This window comes from Engystomops pustulosus, chromosome 11, assembly GCF_040894005.1.
Source record: "Engystomops pustulosus chromosome 11, aEngPut4.maternal, whole genome shotgun sequence".
Lineage (NCBI taxonomy): Eukaryota > Metazoa > Chordata > Amphibia > Anura > Leptodactylidae > Engystomops > Engystomops pustulosus.
Genome location: NC_092421.1, coordinates 68,825,798 through 68,840,906, shown reverse-complemented (window position 1 = coordinate 68,840,906; position 15,109 = coordinate 68,825,798). Strand labels below are relative to the sequence as shown.

The 15,109-nt window shown below is 41.0% G+C and overlaps 1 protein-coding gene across 1 annotated transcript in view; it reads left to right on the top strand.

Moving 5' to 3' along the window:
- SORCS3 (sortilin related VPS10 domain containing receptor 3) overlaps window positions 1-15,109 on the top strand; it is a 417,809-nt gene that overhangs the window by 357,939 nt on the left and 44,761 nt on the right. Inside the window, exons 15-16 of the mRNA XM_072130504.1 lie at window positions 7,379-7,496; window positions 12,481-12,611. Coding sequence (XP_071986605.1) covers window positions 7,379-7,496; window positions 12,481-12,611 — 249 coding nt within the window. The remainder of the gene's footprint in view (window positions 1-7,378; window positions 7,497-12,480; window positions 12,612-15,109) is intronic.

Here is a 15,109-nt window from a genome sequence, read left to right as displayed (position 1 = left end):
ATGATCCTGTGGTAAGAAGGCTGAAATCAGGAGCCAGGTTGGCTTTGCTGCTTGTGCAGCATTCTGGATGCAGATAAACTGAAATCTCATGGGGGAAAGATAAGAAAAGACCCAGAACCTTGGAGTATCATAGTATATAAGGCTGGAAAAAGACGCAAGTCCATCAAGTCCAACCTTTAAGAATTAAATAAATGTTTTATCCCCATAACCCGTGATATTTTTTCTCTCCAGAAAGTCATCCAGGCCTCTCTTGAACATGTACATAGAGTCCGCCATAACAACCTCCTGCGGCAGAGAGTGAGCCCCTATTTATAGATTCTTGCAGAGCTCAATCCAAAGCATGCTGAGCTTCCAACTAATCACCAGACTAGGATACTATAGGAAAGATAACAATGTTTCAACATAACATAAACCTCACATTTTAACCCTTCAGTAGCAGGCATCATGTACTGCAAGTGTCAATATTACATTTGGGCAGAAGATGGCAGGATAGCTATAGAAAGGAGTACTTGTTAAACCAAGGGAACTCCAGCCTTAAAGGGGAAGGGGTATCTAACTCCTATTATGTATCTCCTATAATCTATCTATATAATATCTGTATTTTTATCACTCTATCCGTGTCATATCTATCAATACACATGGTTTAACGCAGATTCTCAGGTAATCCGGCGCATCCTCCTCTCACTCATCTTGTTTGCTCTTTGACTTCCAGTTTACTGACAATATAAAGTGCAATATAATTAAAAATACATAAAATATAAATTCAAATTTTATTTCTAAAAAAATATGAATAAAAATAAACCAGGCATGAGATACAATGTATAAGTCTCCGTGATAGAAATCTCATTGGATAAGTTTGTTGCTCGGTGATGTGCGGTACTTCAGCTGCGTTACTTCCATTTCTGATGCATAATGTATCTATTTTTAATTTGCCTAATTACCATCACGGAGCTGGCGCCTTAATGAGGCGGTATTATTCATGGTGCAGGTAGCGTGGTCGAGTTTGTGTCACTCAGTCATCAGCGAGTCACCAGATGGATTCCATCAGACGGCACCTGCCTCCGGTGCGGGGGTCCGAATCGTGTCACTCCAGAGCTCTTCCACCATAAACCTCCTTTCCAACCCAAAATATTGAAATGCATTCAAAAAATTTGGATGATATATAATGGTTACGAATGATATATACATATTGAATTTTTTTACAGCTATTGTTATCACAGTACAGGTGGTCCCAGAATTACAAACGACCCCTAGTTCCAAACGGACCTCTGGATGTTGGTAATTTATTGTACTTTAGCCTTAGGCTACAATAATCAGCTGTAACAGTTATCACAGGTGTCTGTAATGAAGCTTTATTGTTAATCCTGGTTCTGATGACAACCCAGCATTTTTAAAATCCAACTGTCACAGAAAACCAAAAAATTCTGGCTGGGGTTTCAATTATAAAATATACAGTTCCGACTTACATACAAACTCAACTTAAAAACAAACCTACAGAACTGATCTTGTACGAAACCCGGGGACTGCCTGTACTTGGGTAACCATGCATGCAATACTTCATTCCTCCTGTAGTGGACGCTGCATGGATAATGAACGGCCAATAGTATGGACCCTTTGATGGGTATCTAATTATTTCTACCAAGCAAACTCCTATGCCGCTCTCTAATTGATGGATTTGTGTGTCTTACAGTATTATTATTATTGTTATTATTATTATAGTGTGCTTTTTTGATATTTTTCTATTATTACTATTATATTATTATTATTCTTTTTTTCTTTTTTTTTATTGCTTTTAATTTTACACTTTATATATTACCTTTTAATTTTAGTTTAATTTCCTAGATTTTTTTTTCATATTCCTTTGCGTGTTTTTATTGCACTCTTTTCTTTATTTTAATTTTTTAAATGTTACTTTTACTTTGCATTTGTTTTAATGACATTTAACATAAAAATTTTTTTTACATTTTCTGTCTTTGAATTAGTTTTATTTTTATACAATTTATTTATACCTGTTTTTCTTTGTTTTTACTTAATTACTTAGTTTTTTTTCTGTTTTTAAAATTACTTTTACTTTCTTTTTTTATTGTAGTATTTTCTTGTGTTGCACTAGATGTATTTTATGTTTTTTTTCTCTTGATTCATTTTCATTGTATATACCTTTAAACATCTTCTTTTTTATATTATATATTTATTTCATTTATGTTATGTACTATATTATTTTTGCTTTTTTTAGGTAACTTTCCCCCCTAGTCCTAGAAGTAACCTCTCTGGCTATTAATCACTTGCTATCAGTGATGTGTACAGAAGAGCTAAGGGAAGGCGCAGGTCATGTCAACCGAATATTGCCCCCCATATAACGATAAGCATCCGATGACATCATGAGTTCCCATAGCAATAATCTAAATGCATTTTAATGGAAGCAGGAGTCAGATTACTGCTGAGGTTTCCACCTCTGTAACTTTAATAGGATCCGGCTATCTGTGATGGAGCTACTGAGCGCGCTCCACCATCATAGCCACCTTATATATTCATACTGGAGGATATCTAGAGGTTAATAATAGTATTTTCTAAATTCATAAATTACACAATCTATTATCTTATCTGTAAGTGTCCTAATTACCCCACCCACAGACAATGATTGACAGTGAGTTATGATTACCTCCCCCATACACAGTGATTGACATAAAGAATCCTGATTATCCCACCCACACAAAGTGATTGGCAGTAAGAATCCTGATAACCCTTCCACACACTTTCATTGACAGTAAGAGTCCTGATTACCCCGCCCATGCACAGTGATTGACAGTGAGAGTCCTGATTTCTCCGCCCATACACAGCGATTGACAGTGAGGGTCCCGATTATTCCGCCCACACACAGTGATTGTCCGGATTACTCTCCTCACACAGTGATTGGTAATGAGAGCTTTGATTACCCCACCCACTTACAGGGATTGACAATGAGAGTCCAGATTATCCCGCCCATACACAGTGATTGACAGTGAGAGCCCCAATTACTCCGCCCATGCACAGTGATTGGCAGTGAGAGTCCGGATTACTCTGCTCACACAGTGATTGATAATGAGAGCTTTGATTACCCCACCGACAGACAATGACTGAAAGTTAGAGTCAATGCTTCATAGGGGGATGTGCCAGTATATCATCTAAACCCCACTCTTCCTGATAGATATACGGTGGCATGGCGCAACTGCCACGACGGGTGCAGCCTGTTGTAGGACTGAGCATTAGCCTGTTCCCGAACCTGGCCCCAACCCTAACCTGTTCCCTAAACCATGGGACATCAAGCAGTTACCAGGGGTGGGTGAGGACCGCCTGTAAGATATACGTTTTGTTTTGTGATCATATGGAAGGATTCACATTTATTGTATCTATCAGACGCACAGGAATGCTTCATCATCTCATCCCTCCTTATACAGTACGCAGCTCCTGCCATGGTCTATCAGCGTAGTCATAGTGACATTAGGAGGCAATGTGACCTTCTCCTTTATTAAAGTGCAATCCATGTGCTATAAGTGTATGTATTACACCAACCGGCGTGTTCCCATGTAATACAATACTAATCATTAACCCCACAGTGCTCACATGTGTATGTAATATGTATAGTGTTGTACATCATGTGTATGTTATATGAATAGTGTTGTACATCATGTGTATGTGATATGTATAGCGCTGTACATCATGTGTATGTGATATGTATAGTGTTGTACATCATGTGTATGTGATATGTATAGTGTTGTACATTATGTGTATGTGATATGTATAGTGTTGTACATCATGTGTATGTAATATGTATAGTGTTGTACATCATGTGTATGTGATATGTATAGTGCTGTACATTATGTGTATGCAATATGTATAGTGCTGTACATCATGTGTATGTTATATGAATAGTGTTGTACATCATGTGTAAGTGATATGTATAGTGTTGTACATCATGTGTATGTGATATGTATAGTGTTGTACATCATGTGTATGTGATATGTATAGTGTTGTACATCATGTGTATGTGATATGTATAGTGTTGTACATCATGTGTATGTGATATGTATAGTGTTGTACATCATGTGTATGTGATATGTATAGTGTTGTACATCATGTGTATGTGATATGTATAGTGTTGTACATTATGTGTATGTGATATGTATAGTGTTGTACATCATGTGTATGTAATATGTATAGTGTTGTACATCATGTGTATGTGATATGTATAGTGCTGTACATTATGTGTATGCAATATGTATAGTGCTGTACATCATGTGTATGTTATATGAATAGTGTTGTACATCATGTGTAAGTGATATGTATAGTGTTGTACATCATGTGTATGTGATATGTATAGTGTTGTACATTATGTGTAAGTAATATGTATAGTGTTGTACATCATGTGTATGTAATATGTATAGCGCTGTACATCATGTGTATGTAATATGTATAGTGTTGTACATCATGTGTATGTGATATGTATAGTGCTGTACATTATGTGTATGTAATATGTATAGTGCTGTACATCATGTGTATGTTATATGAATAGTGTTGTACATCATGTGTATGTAATATGTATAGTGTTGTACATCATGTGTATGTGATATGTATAGTGCTGTACATCATGTGTATGTTATATGAATAGTGTTGTACATCATGTGTATATGATATGTATAGCGCTGTACATCATGTGTATGTAATATGTATAGTGCTGTACATCATGTGTATGTTATATGAATAGTGTTGTACATCATGTGTATATGATATGTATAGCGCTGTACATCATGTGTATGTGATATGTATAGTGTTGTACATCATGTGTATGTGATATGTATAGTGTTGTACATCATGTGTATGTGATATGTATAGTGTTGTACATCATGTGTATATGATATGTATAGCGCTGTACATCATGTGTATGTAATATGTATAGTGTTGTACATCATGTGTATGTGATATGTATAGTGTTGTACATCATGTGTATGTGATATGTGTAGTGTTGTACATCATGTGTATGTAATGTTTATAACTGCATGTGCTTCTGTATGTTGTGCATGATGCTGTAATATTCATATCACATATTTGATACATTATATTATGTTTATGTTAGTGTGTATATCATGTGTAACTGTATCTGCTTCTGTATGTTATGTGTGTGATATGCCATGTACATTATGCTCTGCAGCATAAGTGTGAGGCTCGAGTTTTGTGTATCTAAGTGTTTGCCTTGTTTTTGGTACAGTGTATTCTGTATCATGATCTATACATAATTTCACATTTCTCAGTGTTGTACATTATGTATGTAGCGCAGTTGTATGTATGTGTATGATTCAGCCTGCGTCTACAAATACAATACAATGTATCATGTATGAATGACACAGTTTGGATCATGTTTTATGCTGTACATAATGTCTGCTGAAGCTGTGTGATGCCGTATAATATGTATATATTGTATGTCACAAGAGTAATGTACATTGAGTGTATAATGGTGTATGCCATGTATATGACACAGTCTGTAGTAATGTATGTAATGTGGTGTCTGTGGGATATGTGTATGGTCTGTATTGTACAATTATATATGCTGCTGTATGTAGTGTAATATGTATGCTATATATACAGTATATATAGAGCTGTATGTGTATGATCCCGTATGTCCTGGACAGTATATGTACAATACACTCACCGGCCACTTTATTAGGTACACCTGTCCAACTCCTCGTTAACACTTAAATTCTAATCAGCCAATCACATGGCGGCAACTCAGTGCATTTAGGCACGTAGACATGGTCAAGACAATCTCCTGCAGTTCAAACCGAGCATCAGTATGGGGAAGAAAGGTGATTTGTGGCCTTTGAACGTGGCATGGTTGTTGGTGCCAGAAGGGCTGGTCTGAGTATTTCAGAAACTGCTGATCTACTGGGATTTTCACACACAACCATCTGTAGGGTTTACAGAGAATGGTCCAAAAAAGAAAAAATATCCAGTGAGCGGCAGTTCTGTGGGCGGCAATGCCTTGTTGATGCCAGAGGTCAGAGGAGAATGGGCAGACTGGTTCGAGCTGATAGAAAGGCAACAGTGACTCAAATCGCCACCCGTTACAACCAAGGTAGGCAGAAGAGCATCTCTGAACGCACAGTACGTCGAACTTTGAGGCAGATGGGCTACAGCAGCAGAAGACCACACCGGGTGCCACTCCTTTCAGCTAAGAACAGGAAACTGAGGCTACAATTTGCACAAGCTCATCGAAATTGAACAGTAGAAGATTGGAAAAACATTGCCTGGTCTGATGAGTCTCGATTTCTGCTGCGACATTCGGATGGTAGGGTCAGAATTTGGCGTCAACAACATGAAAGCATGGATCCATCCTGCCTTGTATCAACGGTTCAGGCTGCTGGTGGTGGTGTCATGGTGTGGGGAATATTTTCTTGGCACTCTTTGGGCCCCTTGCTACCAATTGAGCATCGTTGCAATGCCACAGCCTACCTGAGTATTGTTGCTGACCATGTCCATCCCTTTATGAGCACAATGTACCCTGTAACATCTGATGGCTACTTTCAGCAGGATAATGCGCCATGTCATAAAGCTGGAATCATCTCAGACGGGTTTCTTGAACATGACAATGAGGTCACTGGACTCAAATGGCCTCCACAGTCACCAGATCTCAATCCAATAGAGCATCTTTGGGATGTGGTGGAACGGGAGATTCGCATCATGGATGTGCAGCCGACAAATCTGCGGAAACTGTGTGATGCCATCATGCCAATATGGACCAAAATCTCTGAGGAGCTTCCAGCACCTTGTTGAATCTATGCCACGAAGAATTGAGGCAGTTCTGAAGGCAAAAGGGGGTCCAACCCGTTACTAGCATGGTGTACCTAATAAAGTGGCCGGTGAGTGTATGTGTGTGATGCTATATGATACGTATAATACATCATGTATGCTGTATGGTACTGCGTGATATATGTATGATGTTCTACCTGTAATATCAGACCTATATGTCAGTGTATGTTCAGTATGTAATAATGTACGTTCTATACATTGTTACATAGACTCTGCTATATGATACATGGATTACGCCCTATAGAGGGTCACCGTGTCTCCTCTGCCCATACAGCGCACATGCGGGATGTGATCCATCATGGAGAATTTGTTATGTCTTAGTGGACTGTGAGTCTTCTCCAGGGTCCAGTTATCTGCCACACTCCTTCAGCTAAGACTCTGCTGATACAATCCCGGCCCAGCATCCATCCTCCGGCCATCACAGGGAAATATCCCAGAAGATGTTTATCCCAGTCACAGTAAAAACAACAATTCCTCCTCATACATCACCCGGGGCGTCATGGCGGCTAATGGCGACTTTTTAACTTTCTTATAACAGGGTGTTCGGACACTTCAGTCTTCTGTCAGAATGGCAACTGGTGAAGGTGGATTACAAGTCTATATATGGAAGGAAGTGTAATGAAAATGACTTTGAAAGCTGGCACTTACATAACCAGGTATCTATCTCATATCTATCTATCTCATATCTATCTATCTATCTATCTCATATCTATCTATCTATCTCATATCTATCTATCTATCTATCTATCGATTTATCTCCTATCTATCTATCTATCTATCTATCTATCTATATATCTCATATCTATCTATCTATCTATCTCATATCTATCTATCTATCTATCTATCTATCTATCTATCTATCTATCTATCTATCTCCTATCTATCTATCTATCTCATATCTATCTATCTATCTATCTATCTCATATCTATCTATCTATCTATCTCATATCTATCTATCTATCTATCTATTTATCTATCTATCTCCTATCTATCTATCTATCTATCTATCTATCTATCTCATATCTATCTATCTATCTATCTATCTATCTACTTGTTGAAATTACAAACTGCTTACAAAGTAAGCAGCTCCCTAGCCCTCCCTTAGTTATCACATTGTTATCTCTAGCTTTATCGTAACATACCAATAAGCTAGATAACAATCCACTACGTAGTGGTCCGAATGTTGGACCTAGCTTACAGCAGCCCGGCGTATTCATGACGGGGCCACTCCCACACCATATGCAGGTGGTGACTACCAGGCTGAAATACTGCAGTCACTGCCTCCTTGGACCACCACCTCATGAATATCTAGCTCACAGCAGTCTGGCACATTCATGAGGGGGCCACACCCACACCATATACCGGGGTGACTGCCAGGCTGAAATACTGCGACCACCCCTTCATGAATACCTAGCTTACAGCAGTCCGGCGTATTCATGACGGGGCCACTCCCACACCATATGCCGGTGGTGACTACCAGGCTGAAATACTGCAGTCACTGCCTCCTTGGACCACCACCTCATGAATATCTAGCTCACAGCAGTCTGGCACATTCATGAGGGGACAACTCCCACACCATATACCGGGGGTGACTGCCAGGCTGAAATACTGCGACCACCCCCTCATGAATACCTAGCTTACAGAGGTCTGGTGTATTCATAAGGGGGCCACTTCCACACCAAATGCTGTTGGTGACTGCCAGGCTCAAATACTGCAGTCACTGCCTCTTAGGACCACCCCCTCATGAATACCTAGCTTACAGCGGTCCGGCGTATTCATGAGGGGGCCACTCCCACACCATATGCTGGTGGTGACTACCCGGCTGAAGTACTGCAGTCACCGCCTCCTCGGACCACCCCCTCATGTATACTTAGCTTACAGCGGTCTGGTGTATTCATAAGGGGGCCACTTCCACACCAAATGCCGTTGGTGACTGCCAGGCTCAAATACTGCAGTCACTGCCTCTTAGGACCACCCCCTCATGAATACCTAGCTTACAGCGGTCCAACAGTCGGGCCGCTACGTAGTGGATTGTTTCCGGGCTTGTTCCGATAAAGCTACAGATTTGAAAATGCGATAACTTGGGGAGGGCTAGGGAGCTGCTTACTTTCGTATGAGCACCTAAAATGTTTTAATGACCTGACAGGTCCTCTTCAAGGTCCCCCTGAAATCCTGAGGGATGATACAGTGTAACGACCATTACTCCCCTTACACGATGTGCGTTTTACAGCTTATCTCATAACGGATCAATATTCCGCATTAATCATAATCTTCTTGTTAATACTTCACTAAATAAGAAACAAACACAAGATATCGACTTGTCTCCGGGGAGAACCTTCCCGCTCGGAGGGATTTTTCATAATATGTTGAATTCCGAGTTTTCTGATCTTGTAGGAACATGAAGGTAAATGGCGCAATTAAGGGAAAGATCTACAAAGTCACAGATATAGTAATCACACGGAACCTCCCGGGCCATTAGGTTATAAGATGAAGCTCTTACTGTAAGTGCTCCGGTACTTATCTCATTCCTCACCAGGTCATTAACCTCTTAAGGACCAAGCCAATTCTAACGTTTTTTATTTATATTTCCATCAATGTAGCCATATAAGGGCTTGTTTTTTTGTTGGAGGATTTTGGATTTCTTATTGTTATCAATTTGTGATATATTCAGCTTTTTATTATGTTTTCATATCTTTTTACCTGGAGAAATTGAAAAAAATGTTAGTGTTTTATATTTATACTTTTCAACATGCACCAAAAGTGCATGTCAGCTTCTTCCTGGGAGACTTTTCGGCTGAACTGCTCCACAACCCAGTGCACTAAGTGACTGCAGTAGTTTAAAACTAGAAGCCTGCAACAGCTTTTACTCAGCAGAGAAGGAAGGTGCTGCCATATGTTCAATGGGCAGAGCACAGAGAACAGCAGGGTGAGGACATGTCTCAAACACACTACAATCCTGAAATATAAATCCATATTTCACAGTACTAATGCTACTAATGACACCATACCCAAAATTATGATTACACATCTCTGCTGCAGAGAGCTCCAAAGAGCACAGCAGTGTGAGGACATACCACCAGTGCACTTGGAGAAGCTTCAATCCTGGAATATAAATCCAGATTTCACAGTCCTGCTGCTCCTAACAGCATACACAAATTCTGATTACACATCTCTCCAGACACAAGAGCTAAAACTGGCTACAAAAAGCAAAGAACACAGCAGGGTCAGAAAATTCCTCCAGTGCACCTGGAGAAGCTACAATTCTGGAAAATAAATCCCTTATTCACAGTCCTGCTGCTACTAACAACACACCAAAAAGTATGATTACACATCTATCCAGACACAATACCAAACACTGGCTGCAAAAGACACAGAACACAGAATTGTGAGGACACGCCCCCAGTGCAAATGAGGAAGCTACAATCCTGGAAAATAAATCCATTATTCACAGTCCTGCTGCTACTAACAACATACCAAAAAGTATGATTACACATCTATCCAGACACAATCGCAAACACTGGCTGCTGTCTGTATGGTCACACCAAAAAGTACGATTACACATCTATCCAGACACAATACCAAACATTGGCTGCAAAAGACACAGAACACAGCAGTGTGAGGACATGCCCCCAGTGCACCTGGGGAAGCTACAATCCTGGAAAACAAATCCATATATCACAGTCCTGCTGCTACTAACAACATACCAAAATGTACGATCACACATCTACCCAGATAAAATACCTAACACTGCCTGCAAAAGACACAGAGACACAGAACAAAGCAGTGTGAGGTCCCACCCCCAGGGCACTTGGAGAAACTAAAATCTTGGAATATAAACCCATATATCACAGTCCTGCTGCTACTAACAACACGCAAAAAAGCATGATTACACATCTTTCCTGGCACAATACCTAACAATAGCTGCAGTCTGTATGGTCACACTTGCTGAAAGGTTCCCTTTAAATATTAAGATTTACCTTAAGACTTGTGGACCCTCCCTGCTGTCGATTTATACCCAAATACAACATCGCCCACTTTAAGTTTCCAATCACTGTACACTGTAGCATAACCAAGCGGTAAGATCCATTAACCATCCACGTTTCCATTCACTGACCACAAGCAGAGCTTTGATGTAATGATGAGTTATAGAACGGGAGATATTAGAAACATGCAGAATATCTTCATTTGTAGCGGATTATAACATTTCGTATTCTACCCCCCCCCCCCTCCATCTTGCAGATGTAGATTTTCTTCCTATGACTTGTGCGCAGATCACAGGATTAAAAGATCCTCATCTCCTGACTGTAACCTAAACAAGAAGCGAGCGGCTCCGTAATTATCCCTCAATTAAAGGCGGCGTAGGTGTTCTCCCCGAAGGAAGTCGCTTTATCCGTGTTGTATTGATTCCGCCCACTTTCTCCTCTTACAGAAATGTTATTACAGCTGCCGAGGATTAAGGAGTAAAATATTCATTTAACCTTTCACGATCGGAAAACAAGAAAAAAAAGGTCTCATTGTTCCTGTTCAAGTAACACTCCCCTAAAGAAGGAGATCTTACAGGATTTATTTTTATGGGAGTGGGGAGATGTCTCATAGGCTTTCTCTAGGAGTGGTAGGAGGGAGCAGGACTCACAAGCTTTCTCTATGAGGGGGGAGCAGGACTCACAGGCTTTCTCTATGAGTGGGAGGAGGGAGCAGGACTCACAGGCTTTCTCTATGAGTGGGAGGAGGGAGCAGGACTCACAGGCTTGCTGTATGAGTGGTAGGAGGGAGCAGGACTCACAGGCTTTCTCTATAAGTGGTAGGAGGGAGCAGGACTCACAGGCTTTCTCTAGGAGTGTTAGGAGGGAGCAGGACTCACAGGCTTTCTTTATGAGTCGTAGGAGGGATCAGGACTCACAGGCTTTCTCTAGGAGTGGTAGGAGGGAGCAGGACTCACAGGCTTTCTCTAGGAGTGGTAGGAGGGAGCAGGACTCACAGGCTTTCTTTAGGAGTGGTAGGAGGGAGCAGGACTCACAGGCTTTCTTTAGGAGTGGTAGGAGGGAGCAGGACTCACAGGCTTTCTCTAGGAGTGGTAGGAGGGAGCAGGACTCACAGGCTTTCTCTAGGAGTGGTAGGAGGGAGCAGGACTCACAGGCTTTCTCTATGAGTGGTAGGAGGGAGCAGGACTCACAGGCTTTCTCTATGAGTGGTAGGAGGAATCAGGACTCACAGGCTTTCTCTAGGAGTGGTAGGAGGGAGCAGGACTCACAGGCTTTCTTTAGGAGTGGTAGGAGGGAGCAGGACTCACATGCTTTCTCTATGAGTGGTAGGAGGGAGCAGGACTCACAGGCTTTCTCTAGGAGTGGTAGGAGGGAGCAGGACTCACAGGCTTTCTCTAGGAGTGGTAGGAGGGAGCAGGACTCACAGTCTTTCTTTAGGAGTGGTAGGAGGGAGCAGGACTCACAGGCTTTCTTTAGGAGTGGTAGGAGGGAGCAGGACTCACAGGCTTCTCTTCTCTTTGAGAAGACTCCTGCTCAGGAACCTCTGGTTGAAGTAGAAGTTTGCAGATACTATGAAGACTTACATATTCCTGCCAGTGTGGACATGTTGGATTGTGCACTCATTGTTTTACACTATTGAACATTTTTTCTTCCTTAGAGAGATTTCTGTGTGATGGGAGAGAGAAAAACCTATCGAAAGAGAAGACCAGGATCCAAGTGTCTCCTGGGAAAAGACTATCTGAGGACCATCACGGAGCCCTGCCTCTGCTCTCACTGGGATTTTGAGTGGTGAGTGACCGTTCTCTAGTCCCTGTTAGCGCTCAGGCTGCATGGCTTCACAGATCTCACACCTCCTGCTGGTTCAGTGTCTGCATAGAGAAACGTTGGCTACTGTAAAGAGCAAGAGGTGGGATTTACACCAAGCAGTAATGAGGCCCATTGGGTTCTTGTTATGCTGGTCCCATTATCGCCAATGTGAGAAGGTCAGTGAAGATGGTCTCCTAACATATGATTCAGAGATGTAAGAAGGTCTTCTGCCGGACCCTCTATGTAATGAGCACCAGATCCTATAGTATGAAAACCCTATGACACGTACAACTCCTTCTTCATCAGTTTCCCTTTAAGACGCAGACGCCTCCGGAGCGCGGGCGGAGGACGATGTTCCGTTTAATATACATTAAATAACGCTTAATGAACACGAGTCCATCCTTAAGGGGAGAGGGAAACCTTGTTTTTAATTTTGTGAAATATTAATGTGAGTCTTTCATTCTGTAAAGTAGAAGTCGGTGATGGGGTTTTTAATCAGCGCGTCGCCCGCAGGCGGAGAAACAGGCGAGGAAAACGCTAAGACAAGAAGAAGAATTATTAGACTATCGGGTCTGAGCGTTGTCTCAGGCGCCAGCACAGTAGTTCTGTACTGTCCCCATGTATACAGGATAGGAGTAGTAGTTCTGTACTGTCCCCATGTATACAGGATAGGAGTAGTAGTACTGTGCTAATATATACAGGATAGGAGTAGTAGTACTGTGCTAATATATACAGGATATGAGTAGTAGTACTGTGCTCTACCCATATATACAGGATAGGAGTAGTAGTACTGTGCTAATATATACAGGATATGAGTAGTAGTACTGTGCTCTACCCATATATACAGGATAGGAGTAGTAGTACTGTGCTGTGCCCATATATACAGGATAGGAGTAGTAGTATTGTATTGTGACCATATATACCGGATAGGAGTAGTAGTACTGTGCTGTGCCCATATATACAGGATAGGAGTAGTAGTACTGTGCTGTGCTCATATATACAGGATAGGTTGTAGTAGTACTGTGCTGTACCCATATATACAGGATAGGAGTAGTAGTACTGTGCTAATATATACAGGATAGGAGTAGTAGTACTGTGCTAATATATACAGGATAGGAGTAGTAGTACTGTGCTGTGCCCATATATACAGGATAGGAGTAGTAGTACTGTGCTGTGTCTATATATTCAGGATAGGAGTAGTAGTACTGTGCTGTGCCCATATATACAGGATAGGAGTATTAGTACTGTGCTGTACCCATATATACAGGATAGGTTGTAGTAGTACTGTGCTGTACCCATATATACAGGATAGGAGTAGTAGTACTGTGCTGTACCCATATATACAGGATAGGTTGTAGTAGTACTGTGCTGTGGCCATATATACTGGATAGGAGTAGTAGCATTGTATTGTGACCATATATACAGGATAGGGGTAGTAGTACTGTGCTCTACCAGGACAGGGGTAGTAGTACTGTGCTGTGGACATATATACTGGATAGGAGTAGTAGTATTGTATTGTGACCATATATACAGGATAGGAGTAGTAGTACTGTGCTGTGCCCATATATACAGAATAAGAGTAGTAGTAGTACTGTGCTGTGCCATGTATACAGGATAGGAGTAGTAGTACTGTGCTGTGTCCATATGTACAGGATAGGAGAAGTAGTACTGTGCTATGCCTATATATACAGGATAGGAGTAGTAGTACTGTACTGTGCCTATATATACAGGATATGAGTGGTAGTACTATGTTGTGTCCATATATACAGGATAGGAGTAGTAGTTCTGTGCTGTGTCCATATATACAGGATAGGAGTAGTAGTACTATGCTGTGTCCATATATACAGGATAGGAATAGTAGTACTGTGCTGTGCCCATATATACAGGATAGGAGTAGTAGTACTGTGCTGTGCCCATATATATACAGGATAGGAGTAGTAGTACTGTGCTGTGCCCATATATACAGGATAGGAGTAGTAGTACTGTGCTGTGCCCATATATACAGGATAGGAGTAGTAGTACTGTGCTGTGCCCATATATACAGGATAGGAGTAGTAGTACTGTGCTGTACCCATATATACAGGATAGGAGTAGTAGTACTGTGCTAATATATACAGGATATGAGTAGTAGTACTGTGCTCTACCCATATATACAGGATAGGAGTAGTAGTACTGTGCTAATATATACAGGATATGAGTAGTAGTACTGTGCTCTACCCATATATACAGGATAGGAGTAGTAGTACTGTGCTGTGCCCATATATACAGGATAGGAGTAGTAGTATTGTATTGTGACCATATATACCGGATAGGAGTAGTAGTACTGTGCTGTGCCCATATATACAGGATAGGAGTATTAGTACTGTGCTGTACCCATATATACAGGATAGGTTGTAGTAGTACTGTGCTGTACCCATATATACAGGATAGGAGTAGTAGTACTGTGCTAATATATACAGGATAGGAGTAGTAGTACTGTG